The 18313-nt window shown below is 34.0% G+C and overlaps 1 protein-coding gene and 1 non-coding gene across 6 annotated transcripts in view; both read right to left on the reverse strand.

The window, feature by feature from the left end:
• Usp16 (ubiquitin specific peptidase 16) overlaps positions 1-18313 on the reverse strand; it is a 25033-nt gene continuing 6720 nt past the window's right edge. For all 5 annotated transcript variants that reach the window (XM_046430508.2, XM_046430510.2, XM_046430509.2 and 2 more), the window contains 15 exons: positions 18193-18296; positions 16575-16678; positions 15507-15688; positions 14904-14999; positions 13761-13891; positions 13361-13448; positions 12263-12341; positions 10874-10965; positions 10461-10517; positions 9367-9543; positions 6803-7466; positions 5389-5483; positions 4525-4611; positions 1323-1479; positions 1-1214 (listed from right to left, as the gene is read on the reverse strand). In XM_046430508.2, coding sequence (XP_046286464.1) covers positions 1090-1214; positions 1323-1479; positions 4525-4611; positions 5389-5483; positions 6803-7466; positions 9367-9543; positions 10461-10517; positions 10874-10965; positions 12263-12341; positions 13361-13448; positions 13761-13891; positions 14904-14999; positions 15507-15688; positions 16575-16678; positions 18193-18296 — 2238 coding nt within the window. In that variant the 3' untranslated portion in view covers positions 1-1089. The remainder of the gene's footprint in view (positions 1215-1322; positions 1480-4524; positions 4612-5388; positions 5484-6802; positions 7467-9366; positions 9544-10460; positions 10518-10873; positions 10966-12262; positions 12342-13360; positions 13449-13760; positions 13892-14903; positions 15000-15506; positions 15689-16574; positions 16679-18192; positions 18297-18313) is intronic.
• LOC124083828 (small nucleolar RNA U13) lies at positions 502-603 on the reverse strand. The gene has a single exon (XR_006848931.1). It is a non-coding gene; the product is annotated as a small nucleolar RNA U13 (small nucleolar RNA).

The following is an 18313-nucleotide window of genomic DNA, read 5'->3' on the forward strand; positions in this document are numbered from 1 at the left end:
TACAAAAAGATTTCATTTATTTTTATAGGATATGTGCTATTACATGTATTGGTGACATCAGCCCTTGATTAATAGTTCAGAATTATATTGTTTTTGGTATTTCAAAGGATTTTTGCTTTTTTTGGTACTGGGAATTGAACCCAGTGGTGCTTTACCACTTAGCCTCGTCCCCAGCCCTTTTTATATTTTGAGACAGGGTCTCCCTAAGTTGCTGAGGCTAGCCTTGAATTTGTGGTCCTCCTGCCTCAGCTTCGAGTTACTGGAATTACAGACCTAAGCCACTGCACCCAGCTCAAAGGTATTTATTTTAGAAAACAGTTTGGTTGACTGGTTTTTACATAAACTCATCAGAGTTAGGAATGATGCAAAGTTTTCTTATTCATAAAATTCTAAAATGTTGAACTATACAAGAAGTTCTGGCAGGCTTGATGTTCTAAACCTGGTTGTAACTAACCTGGTATTGGCTAACTTGGGTAAAAAAGGAATTTTTTTTTTTTTTCACGTCAGACGGGTAATGTGCCAATGTCGTAACAAGGTTTAGAGGGAGGCACATCTCACACAAGAGCGTGAATACCCAATCATCACGCTTATGAACCGAAGGATCAAAAAAGGAATTTTTTAGAAGGACAATTTGTAGACTTTCTCTGACATGCTGGCATAAAAGAGGATTTGGTACCAAACTACAGTCTAAGTTTGTCCTATGTTATACTTTGATAACAGCAAATATTTAATGTTATCTAGTGCAGTCAATGTAACTTAAAAATCTAAGTAATAAAACAAGTTTTGGAGGAAGTCAGTTTATTAATGGGTCATGATCCACCACCCAAACATTAAGCACAGAGGAATTAAATAATTCAAATTTACTTTTCAGAAATGAAGCAAAAAAAAACCACTATGACAATACAAAAAAAAAAAATTCACTGAATTTTTAAGTGCTTTCCCTTTGATACTTAAATAAACATGATTTCTTCTGTCAGGTATTTAGTATTAAGTGAACATGATTTGTAGTCTTTAATTTTTTATCGTTACTAATAACAGCCATTAAAAAAAAGCCACAAATGCATTTCCAAAGAAAGCACTTTTTTGTTGTTACAATATTCTCTCATAGAATAAGAGGTATGCTTGTGAGTTTAGAACTTTAGCTGTAGGCACAGCTTGCACATGTGTGTCGCTGATGTGAAACCACTGCCCTTTGGTTGTTTCCATTTCAAAATCTGTCAAGAAGAAAATATAAAGTTAAATATAAATGGGAAAATTCAAATTGATTATTTTCTGATTTTGCCATAATCTGCTTAATGCCTACATTTTCCAGGACAACTTACCTTGTGGAATATCTCCATGAAGAATGAGATTAGAGAGATGACTATTTGCAGTTCTTGCCTTGGCATAGGCAGTGTAATGCCCCGACCTCATGGTACCACTGTGTTCAACAACTCCATATAATGAATATAGTACTCTTGTGTTTTCTTCTGCAACATTCTTTAAAAATGAACAGAATCCAAAAGTTAGTTCTAGTTCCATTTGTATAGGTGTCATTGGCAAGGTAAGTTTACACTAGTCATCCTTTCAGAGTGTAGAAATTATTCATGAGTCTGAATTATTTTCTCCCTTACTTCTTCTTAGCCTACAGATACTTCTGGGATTTTTTTTGTTTGCTTTGTTGTTGTGCGTTCCCACCCACCACCCACCCCCCCAGAAAGTTGGCACTTCTGTTTCCCTCCTGTAGAAACCATAAGCCATGAGCTGCAAGTCCTTAACAAAACAGCAATGTCATTTGTGTACCAAAAACCAACTCACATTTTTAGATGCCCTCTAGGGACAGAAGCACAAACTCTCAAGTACTCACTTTCCTTTTTCTTTAAAGAACACATATGCTATAGGGCTAACAATAAGGACAAGCATTCTTCAAGACAAGGGCCAATTACAGGTTACTCTCAAAAATCCTTAGAGTATCACAATCACTACATTCATCTTTATGCCTCCATATTCACCGAAGAACTTTTTACTTCATTCTAAATCCTGTCAGCTTTCTAGATATTTCTGTGTTCACTGGAACCCTCACAGAATTTTCATTACCATTCCATTTTAGCTACTCATCATGGTCAGAACTAGATTCTGGGCTTTGGTCGTCACTCAAAACTGTTCAACTTCAGAATCTTACTAATCTAGTCTCAGTCCATAATTCTATTCAACTCTCACCTCAGGTACTCTGTACTATTTAATCTAACAAGATCATCTAGTCCTCCTCTTATTCTGGCCTGTGAGACTTCTTTTGTCATCATTGTCATCATCACCATTTGCAGTATACACTTTGCTATTCAAGATGTGTGTGAAACAGCAAAAGCGGGCACCACCTGAGAATTTATTAGAAATACCATCTGGAGATGGTATTTCTCCACTCCAGCCGTACAAAATCACTTTGTAGGTCGGATTCCCAGGTGATTTCCTATGCACATTTAAAGTGTGAGAACTCTGACCATGTGTGAGCTACCTGATTCTTCCATGGATGCCCTCTACAGCTATGGTCCCAACTATTCACTTCCTTATCTCTAATCTTTTATTCTCTTACTATCCTCACCTCCCACTTCAGAAAAACTGAGACACAGCATACCCAACTCCAAGTTGTCCATTCTCAGGAAACAATCCTCTCCCTTACGTTCAAAGACCAAACTCCAACCCTCAGCCCTCCTAGCTTCCTCTGATATCTTCAACTTCTAGATTTTCCTCTAGGCTTACAAACCTACTTAAGTCTTAGAGATTTTTAGAAATAATCTTCAATGGTCCACCACTTTTCCTTTTCAATAAAGCTTCCAATAATATATACATACTTGATCTCCATAACCCACGGAAGTTCCAATGCTATTCTTAAAAATTCATAGCATGACCTCTATGCTGTCTAGTTGTTAGTTTTTAGTCCCTTTCTCTGATATTCTTGACACTGAGTTCACACTTAGTCTTTCCTTGAAACCTGAGCACATGGCAATGGTATTTTCGGCAAAAGATGGATTCCTGGTGACCTTGTATTCAAAAGTAATGAGAGGTATTTCCACTTACCAGCTAAAGTAACCTAGCCTTGTGGTGATAACAATAATAATTACAATTTACTCACCCACTCTGAAATCACACCTTAAAGAATTTTAATTGGGAGGGAGGAAAGTAAATTCTCATCATTTTAAAATTCACACAGAAAGTATCCTCTCCTACCTTTGTCCTGTTCACTCAGATGTTCAGAAGCTCTGCCCTTGGCTACCTGATCTTTTTCTTGAGGCTCTATATAGTACACAAGTGATCCCATCTTACTACTATTTTTTTTTAATGTTTTAAATTTGTTCTAATTAGTTACACATGACAATAGAATGCATTTTGGCACATCATACATAAATGGAGTATATAACTTCTCATTCTTCTGGTTGTCCATGATGTAGAGTTACACAGGTCGTGTAATCATACACACACACATAGGGTAATAGTGTCCATTTCATTCTACTATCATTCCTAACCCCATACTCTCTCCCTTTCCTTCAGTCCCACTGTCTAATCCGAAGTATCTCTATTCCCCCTTTCCTTACTGTGAATTAGCATCCACATATCAGAGAATCCATCTCACTTCTAATCACTGCCTACATGATTTCCAAACCTATATCTCCAGCCCTAAACTCTCTGCCCTTGGGCTTCAGATATGTTTCCTAGACATTAACCTCATGAATATTTCAAAGATATCTGATACTCACTGTATCCAAAACTGAACTCATTGTCCTTTCTCCACTTTCTAACCTGTTGTTCTTGTATTTCCTAACTCAATTTATAGCATTCTGTCTGCCTGTTCATACAGGCTACAGTAGTCACCGTCAACTGCTTCTGTGCCACACCAGCATCCAGGTAAAGGCCTCTGTCTCACCTTGCAGCACCAAGCAATTCTCAGTGGTTAATGTTGCTGTATCCTGAAATATTCACCTTCTCCTTCCCCTGCTCTACTTTATAAGCCTCATTACTTACTAACTCAATAATCCAACTTACTACCTCTAGAATTTCTCTCCTAAAACCCAGTCTTCATATATCAGCACATAACCTATGTTTTATGTATATATATATATATATATAAAACCTCATCACCCCATTGCTTTAAACTCCTCAGGGTCTCCTTGCATTACTAAGAAGTTCCTCATCATGAAACTCTTCATTACTATCTCACCTCTCAGGCTTCATTTCCCTACTTCCCTATACCTTCTATAAGCTAGTCTAGAACTGCTAACATTGCCAGTCCCTGCACACTATTCTACACTGTTATGCATTTGTTCCTGTTGTTCTTTGTGCCTGAAGTACTCATGTCATTTTGACTCATCTTACTAACTTTTACTTTAAATATTAGTTGATGCGTGGTCTACTTTGCAGGGCTTTCCGAGAATCACTAACATGTTGGATTAAGTTCACATCTATTCTATGTATAATAATCTGAACACTCGACCATATTTATCTGATTTCTCTTTAAAGAATTTGCTTTAAAATAAGACCACTCTCACCTACCTTACATTTAAGGGTACAAAAAGGAGCCAAATCTAAGATTTCCGGAAACTTTATGTGTTTGTTAACTTTGCGTAGGTTAAAACCAGCCTAAAAGAGAAGGACAAACAAATTCAATTCTTACCCTAGAAAGGTGTACATGTTAAGTAGTACCCGCCTCCAATATCCAAACATGAGCATCTAGTCCTGGTTCAGTCTTGGAGATTTGTTTTTGATCCACTTTGCTAATTGCATGTATCTCTCCCTTTCATTCTCACACCACACCCCAGAACATTAAGAAAGCTGGGCCAGGCATAATGGCTGCAAGCCTGAAATCTTAGCAACCAGGGAAGCTGTGGCAGGATCATTACAACTTCCAGGTTGAATGTTTCTACCTCAGTCACCCAGAAAAATCAGATTAGAAGTTTAGAACAGAATTTGAAAGTCACACTGCTATTGCAAGAAAAGACTGGGTCACCAAAATGATGCAAGTCCAAAGCATCAATATCTTTTTATCAAGAGTCAGTAAAAATAAAATGTCATACACAAAACAGAAAAATAACTATAAATTCCTGAGTGTGAGATTTAAGTATTACACTGCCTTTTTTAAGTCTGGAATTAAGGTTAAAATAAGGTACTATAAAAAGAGCAGCATGAGTTCTAAGAAAAGTGAGGAAGAACTATACCTAAATGCCGCCTCTTCCTCTCTGACAAGCACTTGCTCATATATATGTGTGTGTGTGTGTGTGTGTGTGTATACACACACACACACACACTTATTTTTTTGAAGACAGAATTAAAGAAAACCAAAGAAACATATTAATATATTAAAACAATAACACAGTAAATATTATATACTTAAAACAAATCTGGGATAACAAATGGTACCTGCTGAAATCTCTTTAAATGAAGAGTGAGAACAGGAGGAGCAAGAGAAATTAGCATCTGCTTTTTGGCATTGGTATAAACATGTTTTCTTTCACCTAGAGAAAAGGAGAAATTTTAGCAAATGAAAGATTATTTTTGACTTCTGAAGTATTCAGTTTGCTATAAAATCAGATATCTAAAGCAAGGATCAGCAAACTGTAAAGGAAAAGATATTAAATATTTTACGCTTTTGGATCAAGGGGCAAATATCCAAGGATGTTTTCTAGATATTTTATATAGAAAACAAATTTCCCATAAATTTTTATGGATGAAATGAAAATTTAATAAATTAAGTCTTGAATGCACTCTACTAAAGAGAAGAACAAAACTACTTTAGATGACATATAACATTTTGGTTTGTTAGGGTTTGAAATGGCTGTTCCCTTTCATCAAAAAATTTACAAATATTCGCTTATAAAAAACATTTTTGAGGGCTACAGGTATAGCTTAATGGTGGGGGGGCCTGCGTAGCATACATGAGACCCTGGGTTCAATCCCAGCAAATGCTTGTTCTCACAAATTTTTTTTTAAGTGGAACATCATCAAATTGGTTGACTAGAAGTGCCTCATGCATTTCCCTCCACAAAAAAAAAAAGCCAAATTAAAAAAAAAAACAAACTATGTTTTAGCTCAGATACCACAAAAACACAGGTAGATGCTAAAATTTGGCCTATGGACCTTAGTTTGCCACTGCCTTCTCCAAATCAAATAATTCTATATGGAAAAAAAAATTTCCCACAAAAGCAATATGTTTCCTTTTTATATCTACATGTCAATAAATTAAAAACTAGGATTTTAAAACACTTCAACCACTTTTAGTAAAAGTCCTCAGGAATTTGTAGCCCTTTCCTATCTCACTTACCCAACTTAAAAAAATAAAAAAGGGAAAGGGAGGAAAAGAAGAGGAACTGTCAATGTCTGTTTCTTATTTGATGGAAACTGTACAAAAGGATGGTCACTCTAGTCCTTTGCAATAGACACATCCCATAAGTACGCTAAAAAGTTCAAGCATGACTTCCTGGATGCAAGGGAAACAAAAGATGATCACAAATGCCGACAGGGAGCTATGGATGCAAGGAAACACTATCTGTCAGGAAGCTGTGGTGACTGCATTCCAGTGAGATAATCTACCTTTGAGAAAGGTGATGGACAGTACACTGTCCCACTTAACCTACTGCTGCTGTGATGTCACAGAATATTAGTCACCTCAATAAAATTCTTCTTTCATTCTTCCATTGAAACATTTACCTACAAGAAGGCACTTATTCATGCTATCCAAATCCTGATAAGATCACAACAGAAGACTACTCCATCTCTACAGTGCAAAATGTACCCCTTCATATTAATTTTATTTACAGTAAGAAAATCTAAATACCTTTTGTATTTGCCTTTGGTCCATTATATTGCCTCCGTGTGCATACTTCACAAAGCAGTTTATTTGCATCTCGAAGTTTCTCATTACGGGTGAACTGATATAAACAATGTTGAACTGAACACTCATCAGTGTTCAAAGTGTCTCTATTTGCAAGAGTACAGAAAGCAGTTTCTGGATCTTCATTTACAACCTCATATACTTTTGTCCCAGAAGTATGACTGTCATTCAGAATCTCTATATCTATTTCATCAGGTTGAAGAACAGCATTTAAGTTAAGGTTTTTGAAACCACTGGAAATGTCCACCTCTCCATTACTCCCTTCTTTCAGAAAGGTACCATTTAAATTCCTAATACATTCAGAGGGAGATGATGCCAATTCCTCCAGGTCATTATCCATATCGATATTTTTAATATCTATTTCCTCTATGGACTTTTGATTGTCAGTTATATTTTCTATCATTTTTTCTTGTCCATTCAAATCTTTCTGATTAACACAAAATTCTTTATGTGTAACTTCCTCTTGTGAAATATGGTTGGATTTAATTTCTACTTCTTCCTGAAGTGACATTTCAGCCTCACATTCATTGTCTTCAGGATGGTCAATGGTACAGATATCATTCAAATGAAGAACTTTTCCTTGAATTTTTTGTTGCCTTCGTTGGTTCTGTGTAAAAGGAATATAAAACATTACAAAGGCGGGGATGGGGTGGAAGGGGACAAAAAAATGGAGACACAGGAATAGAGCACATGTACCACATCAAATTTTGCTATTTACTGATCAAAAATAATTTCATAAGGAGGAGTTCACTATCAGAATCTCATTATAAAAGTTCCTTGGCTATCAGGGTTCAAATAAATTATGAAGAAAAAGTCTTAATATGAAATCAGAAACAATCAAAAAATTGTTGCACTGGGGAAATAGAAATATGCAAGGCAGGCATAAACCCTTTTTTTAAGAGAAGTGATCTAGACAGAGTACTTCAACTATTAAACCCAAGCAGCCAAGAATTACACAATGTGGTAGATTTTATTGTATTCTCAACAAAAGATGTATCCATATAACTTATGATTATGATTATTTGGTCAATGTTTCACTAAGATAAAGAATAAACTGGGCTGGGGATGTGGCTCAAGCAGTAGTGCGTTCACCTGGCATGTGCGGGGCGCTGGGTTCGCTCCTCAGCACCACATAAAAATAAAATAAAGATGTTGTGTCCACCGAAAACTAAAAAAATATATTAAAAAATTCTCTCTGTCTCTCTCTCTCTCTTTAAAAAAAAAAAGAATAAACTGAAAAGACGCGTAAGTACAGGACTGCTCTGGACAGAAGGATGGATGACAAAGTTAATAAAAAAGCACAGAGGTCACCTGGACACATGTACAGAGGACAATCAAGGATTTTCCCCCTAAAAATCATCCTTTTCTCTCTTTTTTTTGCCTCTGTAGCCTATTTCCTCTTGAGGAAAAGCAAAGCTATTTTATCAAAATTCCTGTTTTCTGAGTACCTAAAGACCCAAAGGTGTTGGCATTTTTGGCTGTAATTCAAAGGATAGTCTCTGTGAGGCTAATCTATAATACCAAAAAGATGAAGAATAACACAAGATGACACCAAAAACTCTAACATGTGACAGTAAAAATAGAGGAACAAATAAAAAATGGAAGAATAATTCAAAAAAAGGAAAGTTAAATAAAATGGCTCTGAAACATGAAAATATGCTTAACCTCATTTATACTAAAACAAATGCAAAATAAAATTGCATTGAGATAGTATTTTCCACCTACTAGACTAGAAGAAAAGATTGCTATCACCCTGCTATCAAGATCAGAAGAAACAAGTGGTGGTGTGAATATAAACTGGTACCTTTGTGGAAGACAACTAGAAAATATCTATTGAAACTACAAATGTAATCCTTCTTCTCAAAATTTACCCTAAAGGTGATATAAGTACAGGGTTATTCACTACAGCAATGACCAAAATAGCAAATACTAAAAACAACCAAAATCAACAGAGAAACAGCTAAATGAATTATAGTACATCCATGAAACAACTATAATGCAGCAGGGAAAAAAAATGAAGACACTTTCTATCCTGAAATGAAATGGCATCCAAAAATCTAAGTAGGTATATAAGCAAACAAAAAACAGGATCAGAACAGTGTTTTTAGTAAAAAAAAAAAAATAAAGTTTCTAATATATTTGTATTTCCTTATATTTTCCAAAACAAATTCCAGAAGAGTACATGGAAAACTAAATACAGTAGTTATCTATGTCATAAAATGATAGTAGGTGACTTAAGTTACTGTATATCTTTATATATTTTTAAATTTGTAAATGTCAAGTGTTAACAACTCAAAAAACTAAGTTGAAAATGAACTAAGTTTATTAAAAACAGTTATCACACATGATGCCAGATTAAAAAAAGAAACGCAACTTTTCTTCACATACACTCAAAGCAATTTCCCTGCAGATAATACTAAATGAGCTAATTCTATAATTGTCAAATTCAGACAACTCAATAGTTCAGAATGTAAAATAAGAAAAGCATGCTTTTTCCAGTTACACACCTTGGCTTGCTTTTTGGCTTGCTTCTTTGCTTTTTTCTGTAAGTGCTTACTTGTTCCAGAAGGAATATCATGCCTCTCTTTTATGTAACTGTCATTATCTTTTTCTTCCTCGCTGTCTTTATCTTCATCCTCCATTGTCTTTTTCAGATTTTTATCATTTATACTTTTCTTACCACTCTTAAAATACGGAGAAAATATTGGTTAATACCAAAACTTTATATCCACCTGGTGGTTGAAAGAAAATTCATATTACCCAAAATTTTTTTACTTCTATTTTATATTAGTTTTACTTCCACAATATTTGAAAACATGCCTAGGACAAAATGCATTCATCTTACTTACTAGAAAGCAATCTTCACATACTGAGAAAGAAAGCAAATAAAACAGCAAAAAAGGAACTTCACATCTAAGTGTAATAGAAAGGAATACAATGGATGTTACTAACTACATGCTGTATCACATTGTAAATGAGTCCATTTCTAAATGTCTTTTCTATTCATAAATGATTTATGTATCAAACTGCAGGTACTTCTTTTAATTCTTTTCTTTCCTTGTATGTAAATGATAGTTTTACAGAAAAAGAGAATAAAGTAAGTGTGGTGTGACTTTAACCACTAAGTAATGAGGCAAGGGATCCCTACTTCACAGGAAGTTGAACGATTTATCCCACATTCATGAAATGTGTCCTTTTCCCTACAACCACTTAAAGGAAGCCAAACTAATAAGGCTTAAAATTGAGATAATATCATCTATTTAATATTTATGTACATAAGACTGCAATGGATCTGTGGTTAGCCTTAAATAATAAATAATAATTTTAATGGGAGGAAAATACTTCTCTATGGGTAAAGCAATCAAGTTAATTACCTATGAAGAATTATATACATATCACCCTTTCTTTCTTAAAAGAAAAATATATCCCATTCTTGATTCAAATCTGAAAATTTATTCTATTGCAAGTAAATTTAAGAAAAACTTCTTCATGGACTAGTAATAATAAATTTGAAAAAGGTGACAAGGTTTTTTTCCCCATAAAAAATCTAACAGAAACAAAAAAAAAATCTACTTCAACAAAATAAATTTCATAGTCTTACCTGATCATCTAAAACTGGGAGAGACAAATCAAGGAAAGATTCATGAACCAAAGAAACCTTAACCAAACAAAAAAGAAAATGTAAAAGGAAGGAAGAAATTCACATTAAACATTACATATTAAGATCCTCCCCATTTGGGTGAAGAGGAAGTAGGTTTTAATAAAGGGTTATGAAAATTTGAAATGAAAAAAATACACAATTTTGAGGACTTCAGATTAGGGTAAATAAATTGAAAGATTAAAGCAACTTCAAATTTTAGAAGTGCTAAAATTTTCCAGCAAAAAACCATACACATATGGATAGTTCAACAAAGAATATTCTATGAAGTTAGATATTTCCTTTTTTGAAGGGAACAATAAACTGTTTTCAGGAAACATTAATGAATACATGCAGCCCACACTATATCCACTTACAGTGCTGCACTCATCACACATGATTGTACTAGTCAGTTCACCACCAAAGATACGGTCCACAAAACTTGGTATTGATTTTTTCTTTTCATAATCTGTAGGAAAAAAGTTTATAATTACTTTATGTAATTACTTGAATAAGAAAAGGTAAAACTATTTACTTACCTAACTCTAAAATTTTTCATTTCTTATCCAATAATTTTTCTCCATTCATAATTAGCATTATTTATCTTTATACTACAGAAGTCAGCAGCTACATATACTCTGCCTCTAGACATAACACAACTGAACACAATCACCTTTTATGAATTAAGAAAAGAAATGTTCTTATCGATGATCTCTTAGTGTGAACCAAATAGTGCAAGTCGTGAGACTTTCTATATACTAATACCTCCTCCAATAGTAAAATGAGCAGATCAGAGGAGGATGAATGTCTAGCTCTAACATTCACTGATTTTCTAATAAAGACACTGGTACCAAACTTGGAGACAAAATGCATGTAACTTACTCTGTAAACTCTAAAACTACTTTTATAATTAAAAATAAAAAACTCAGGAAAATATTTCAGATGAAATCTTCCTTTTGATTTTTCTAAGTTCCCAGAAAGAATCTTGACACGCTTAATGTAAGGTGACATAATTTTATTACCTAATCACTCATTTTCCAAATATATAAAATTTATATGTATTATTCAAATGATAAGTTTCCACTGATATAAAAACATCCTTTTATAATAAATGGACACAGGAGCCACAATTCTCTACTACTGGCCAGGCTCTCTAGGGTACCAAAAAGGTAGAATTATCAACAGTTGATTGGAACCACAACTTTATAATACGGTACCCCTTAGTCACTTTTGGCCATTTAAATTTAATTAAAACTAAATATCAATTCAGTTCTTCAGTTTCACCATTCAGATTTCAAGAGCTCCAGAGCCACACGTGGCTAGCAGCATCTACACAGGACAGCATGTGGAAGAGTTCCATCACCACAGTAAGATCTACTGGACATATCTGTCCTAAATCTTTATATGTCACCCAACAATAAAATCTAAGTTGGCTCTATGATTAATAATCAGCTACTGACAACTCATATTAGTGTGATTCATTATTTACTGTTAATTATATTTCTAAGTTTTTTAAAAACAAGACTGTGACATCATCTTAGTTCAATCTTTATAAATTTCACTATAATAATGCATACAGAATAAACCAGAAGTTAATTTTTTTAAATATTCACCTATGGAGTACTAAATAATTTTTAAAAATCAACAGTGATGTAGAGAAATTATACGTTAATAATTGAGGATTTGAAATACAAGTGCTGGCAATCTTGTCCTAAGGTACAGAGGAATTCAACTAAAGTGTTTTAGTTCAAAAAATTAGACATTACCTTTAACTTTATTTTTTAGTTCTTCATCCAATTTTTCAGTAGAATTACCAAATGCTTTAAGAATTCCTTTACTCACTCTCTAAAAGTAATAAAATGGATATATATATACTATTAAATTTTAAAGTTCATTTCCTTAGAAAATATGTAATCAAGAAAGGATCAAGATGTAGCTCCCCAGATTTACTGAAATAAAAATTAATACTTCCAAAATCACATTTTCAAAATTAATTCAAGGAGCTAAAAAGAATTATGACTCTAACACAATCAATAACCAGAAAAAAGGTACTATCTTATCATTTCAAGATCTTAAATCTATGTAAACCAAAGCTTTTCAAAGCATGCCCACTTCCTTAGGAAACACATTGAAATGTCTTATCCTCGAAAAAGAGTGTTTGCATGAGAGCTATAGGAACTGACTCCAGAACTAGATGTTCAGCTCTGCCATTACAGGCTGAGACCTTGAACTAAGTACCAAACTTCTCTATACACTAGATTCAGTATTATGGAATGAGAAAATAGTAAGAGGACCTACTCCACCGATTGGTTGTGAGAACTACAGACAACAGTGCTCCACTAAGTGTAGCTCTAGTATTAGTTGCTATTATGGTTACTATCACCATTGTGATATTTTATTAATTATATTCACATCACCAAATACATTATTTTACATCCTGGAAACAGACAAAATTTTCTAAATGCAACAAATGTTCCTTAAGTTTTATAAAATGAAAATGCTTCTTACATTCAAAAAACTGCTCTAAATCACACTCGGAAAAAGAAGAAAGATATGCTGCAACTGGGAACTGGTTGGGAAAAATATCAGTTGGTAGAGGCTAGTAAAATAGGACCCTTAAAGAACAATGTTGCTGTAAACCAAATCAGGTAAACTAAAGCATTATGAAAAGGAGAATCATTTCTAATTCTCTTGATCTATTGTAATGAAGAAAACATTAGTTGAAAAAGGCCAGTACAGAAAAAAAATTTAAAAGTACAATAGCTTCAATGACTAGCTTCCACTGCTTAATAACATTTAAATAGCAAATAGCAGACAAGCTCATGAGATGGGATTATAAAATATGGTGGTAATAATATGCTAACTTGGTGTTCTTCTGCTCGCATCCCATCCAGTAAATAGCGAAGTAGCTCCTGGCTGTCTTGCTGCTGGTAGCCCTTAAACCGCACTGCTCTACAGAAAAAGAAAAAAGAAGAAAGAAAAAGAAAAGCAACAATGAGTCAATTAAAACATGAAGCTATTTTTAAGAGACCTTAGGATCCTATCTTAATATTAGGGTGTCCCAGTTTTCTCAAAATTCCTGTTTAGTCTAATAATGCCCTTGGCAGATGTAATTATCACATTAAGTACAATTCTTTAAATACAAATGAAATAAATTATACTTAGTATATATATTTACTGAGTTGACTCTAACACCATTAACTTTTTAAATTATTTCTCAGCATTTTACTGATGCATTAAAGGCACAATCAAGTGGATACTCACTTTTTACAGACCTGAGCAAAGAGTTCTTTAGGTGTCACAATTCCCTTTTTGGTCTCTTGCATCTCATTAAGAAACTGGCTCATGGCTAAAGTTAGAGGACCTGGAGGCTCAAGGTTTACTTCTAAGGGTTCCTAAATATGGAAATAAAAATTACATTTTTCAGTCAAATTTTGGAATCACTTACTTTACCCAAATGTAACTAGTTAACATATATTACCAATGTTCCTGATAGAGCTGCCCTATTTAAGTTTGAAAATTATATAAAAAGATACAGAAACATGCCAGGTACAGTGGTACATGCCTGTAATTCGAGAGACTCAGAAAACTAAGGCAGAAAGACTGCAAGTTTGAGGCCAACCTAGGCGACTTAAGGAGACCCTGACTCAAAATGAAAAATAAAAGGGATGGGGATTTCACTCAATGATAGAGTGCTCCGAGGTTCAATCCCCACTAACTAACACACACACACACACATACACACACACACACACACACACACACACACACCCCACACACAAAGATAAAATAAACTCTATGGTAAAAGACTATCTTATGAAGAATTCAGCTCTATTTTAGTTTTAGACTATCAGGAAGTTACTACCAAGGAACTGAAAAAGCTAAAGCAAAATGTAAATAATAAAAATGAATTCATTTGGCTACAAGTCACTTTAAAAGATGTTAAAAACAAGGGCTGGAGGTATAGTTCAGTGGAAAAAAATCTGTCTAGCATGTGTGAGGCTCTGGGTTTGAGTCCTAGTACCAAGAGGGGGTAGGATAAAAAAAGACATTAAGAACAAAAATGCAGGCCTAGAGTTTCACAAATATCAACATTGCCAAAAGTGAAGCAGAGCACTAGCTCACAAAGCAAACAAATGTAAAGGCTCCTCATAAATTCCATTAGCCTGTTCATGTTTAATTTAGTAGTATAAAATAAAAACAAAAGGGCTGGGGATGTTGCTCAGTGGCAGCATGTGCAAGGCCCTAGGTTCAATTCCCAGTACCATGGAAAAAAAAAAAAAAAGTACAAAATTTTAAAAAAGCAAAAACAAAGAAGTAATGTAGAAAACTGTTTTCTTTGAAAACAGTTCAGAATATAGATATTCACAGAGGAAATTTATATAAAAGTTTTTTTAAAGTACATACTGTTAGTGCTAAATCAGGTGGTTCAATTTTTACAATTGTTCCAGACATTTTCACTTCTTTCAGTAACTCTCTAAGCACTGGTGTTTGTGACAAATTCTAGAATGAAGGATGGAAAAGGGAAATTACATAAAGGCAAATTAATTCATTCAAAATTTCTTAAGTGTGCATTCTACCAAAACATGAAATCAAAACCAATACTGAAATAAAAAGTCATGACCTGTTCTTTCCCCGACTCTGGCTAAAACCCAATTCTGAGCTTCTTCATCACTTCAGAGGGACATTCTCCTTCATCACCTGGTTAGAAGTACCTATCCTACACTACCATCACAATTTTCTCACCACCACTTTTAATTACATTTTTGTTTTTGTAGAAATTATCCTGGGCTTCCCTGACCAAATGCAAGCTCCAATAGGCAGAAGCCATAATTGCTTTAAAACCCCATCACTCCCAGTGCTCACTACTATGGTTTACTCACATGCAATAAACAATTACTTGAGTTATGTTGAATGCATAGAAATAAATTTCATGGGGAAAAAGTTGATACTATAAGTAACAGACCCTATATTTCAAAAGGGCAGGGTGGGGGGGTATGACACTGTCACCTGCATAACTGCATTGAAGAAACATGTATTTCCCAAATTACTGAGTCCTTTCACGGTTATTTGGGAAGAATTCATGGGTGGATTTTCTTTAGTCATGTTTTCCTTCTTTTCTCTTTCTTGTTCATTTTTACTCTCTTTTTCTAATTTTTTGTTTTCAAGTTCAATGTTTCCATTATCCCTGTCTGCTTAAAAAAAAAAAAAAAAAGAAGCAAAAAAATAAGGCAAAATATGTAATATCCATATCACATTCAAAGTTATACTTGAAACAGAGCATTAGAATTGGTGACTTTTACCTAATGCCATTGTCACCAATTTTAAAATTTTATTTTATGTCTACATTCTTTACTTGTTTGTTTTTTATTGTAATTTCACAGGTAAGAAATGTTCATTTGTAGAGAATTCTTATGTAATAAAAAGGAGAAAGTTTATATGAAAATGTATATTGTTTGGTTTCATTTATCAAACAAATGCTTATATCTCTTCTGAAATTTGTTTATTCATTCTTCTTTTTAGGGTAATTTACCTAGATTTATTAGTTAATGCTTAAAATCAAACAATTCCGGGGGCCAAAAATCAATTTTCAAAAACAATTCTCTATCCTTGTCTAGATCTGACAAAAAAATTTGTGACCACAACTATCAAAAACATAAGCCTAAAGTAAATGCTGTATATCAAATCATTTAATTATCATGAAGAACTGAGAAGTATATGACCATTAGAAGGAGTTACAAGTCTTTATTTCAGGACCCACTATAACTTTGTTAAAAGTATACCACCTAAATACAGATCAATAGTAACCCCACAGTCAAAGTCTCCATCTAGACTGTCATCACATATAACTACTCATTTCTCACAACACTATAATGCTTCTCATTCTAATACCTCATAATGGCATAATTTTTCAACATTTTACATTCTATATCAAAAATAGTTTCAGAGTTTTAAAGTCAATCACAACCAACCATTATTCAGCTGCATGTAATACCAGGTAGCATAATAAATAAGTCTAAATATCAGCAGATATATAAATCAACATTATAGTATCTATTAAGAAACAAATTATTTTACCTGGCTTGGGAGTTACAGTACCAGCTTGTTTTCTAACATAATCAACCACTTGGCCCAATCGGTTTGAACTACTATACTGGACTTCATTATCACAGAGGTAACACCTGTGTCCAAAAAGATTACAGAAGAAAAATGATAAATTGACAAGCAAAAAAAGGAGAGCCAGATGACAATTCCTGAAACCCAAAATATGTAATGTCAAATTATTCTATTAAAACAACTGAAAACAAAAATTCTGTTTTCTAAGCTGGGTTTGGTGGCACAAGGGACTTGGGAGGCAGACGCAAGAGGATCCCCAAGTTCAAGGGCATCTAGTGAGACCCTATCTCAAAATAAAATTTAAGAAAAAGTGGCTGAGAATGGAGGTCAGTGATAGAGTACCCACGGTTTGCTCTCTAGTACTACATACACATAAATGCATAAAATCTTTTCCTGAAGACTATAAAGACCATGCATGTGTCTGTGTGGCGCTGAGAATTGAACTTAGGGTGCTCTACCACTATGCCACACCTCCAGCCCTATTTTGAGACAGGGTTTCACTAAATTCTGAGGCTGGCCTTGAGCTCGTAATCCTCTTGCCTCAGTCTCCCAAACTGTTGGGATTACAGACCTGTGCCATTGTGCCCAATGAAAACTATGCATATTATATATGTAGCATAGTTCTAGCTAACTAGTAATAAGATTTCTTTTAATAGTTAGCTAAAACTATGCTACATATACATACTGTTAAAAACTCCAGACATTTTACTGGACTGGTTATCATATTAAAGTCAAGTCATTTCTACACATAATGTAAATACACATTATTTATTTTTTTTAATATTGTTTAGTTGTAGTTGGACACAATGCCTTTGTTTTATTTATGTATTTATTTATGTATTTATGTGTTTATTTATAGTTTTGATTGTAGATGGACACGATATTTATCTATTTATTTATTTATTTAATTTGGTGCTGGGATCAAACCCAGTGCCTCACATTTGCGAGGCAAGTTGATCTATCACTGAGCCACAATCCCAGCCCTATTTTAGTTATTTTTATGTGGTGCGGAAGATAGAATCCAGTGCCTTACACGTGTTAGGTGAGCACTCTACAACTGAACCACAACCCTAGCCCCACATAATTTAATTGATACACATAATTTAAACTACAGACCTACACCAACAAAATAAATTTTACAACTGACAAATGATGCTCACTGAACACTGTTGTGAAAATAGTTTTAAGTAAAAATCTGTTTTAATGATGTAAAAACACAGAAAAATACATGCCAGTCTGACATTTATTTTCATACAACTCATGGTCAAACTTTTACTTTATTCTCATTTATCTGAAATTTGTTCTTAGCACTGTAACCTTTAAACTAAAGACAACCCACCATATATTTTATAATCTCATGAGCAAGAAATCAAAAGAACAAAGATCTCTATATTTTCTATATGCTGCAATTTTATGTGTATACAAAAGTAGCAAAAGCGTCTCATAACATCACATCACCTTCTCTAGCCTTCTGTGATGGTAAATACTGCAAGAAGTTTACCTTTCATGCTCCTTAAACATCTTCAAACAATTTCATTTTCCAGTATTTCACATACTAGGCATAGGAACTAACACTCACCACACACTCCAGTTGTCCAAACTGAGAACCAGACAGTGTGGCTCTGATCTTGGTATCATATAGTGCTTCAAAGCATGCTGTTCCTGAGAATTTCTGCCACAGCCCTAGAGAAACAAAATCA

The sequence above is a fragment of the Marmota monax genome, unplaced genomic scaffold, assembly GCF_021218885.2.
Source record: "Marmota monax isolate L192 unplaced genomic scaffold, Marmota_monax_Labrador192_F-V1.1 WCK01_AAM20220418_F8-fsc00016, whole genome shotgun sequence".
In the NCBI taxonomy this organism is placed as follows: domain Eukaryota; kingdom Metazoa; phylum Chordata; class Mammalia; order Rodentia; family Sciuridae; genus Marmota; species Marmota monax.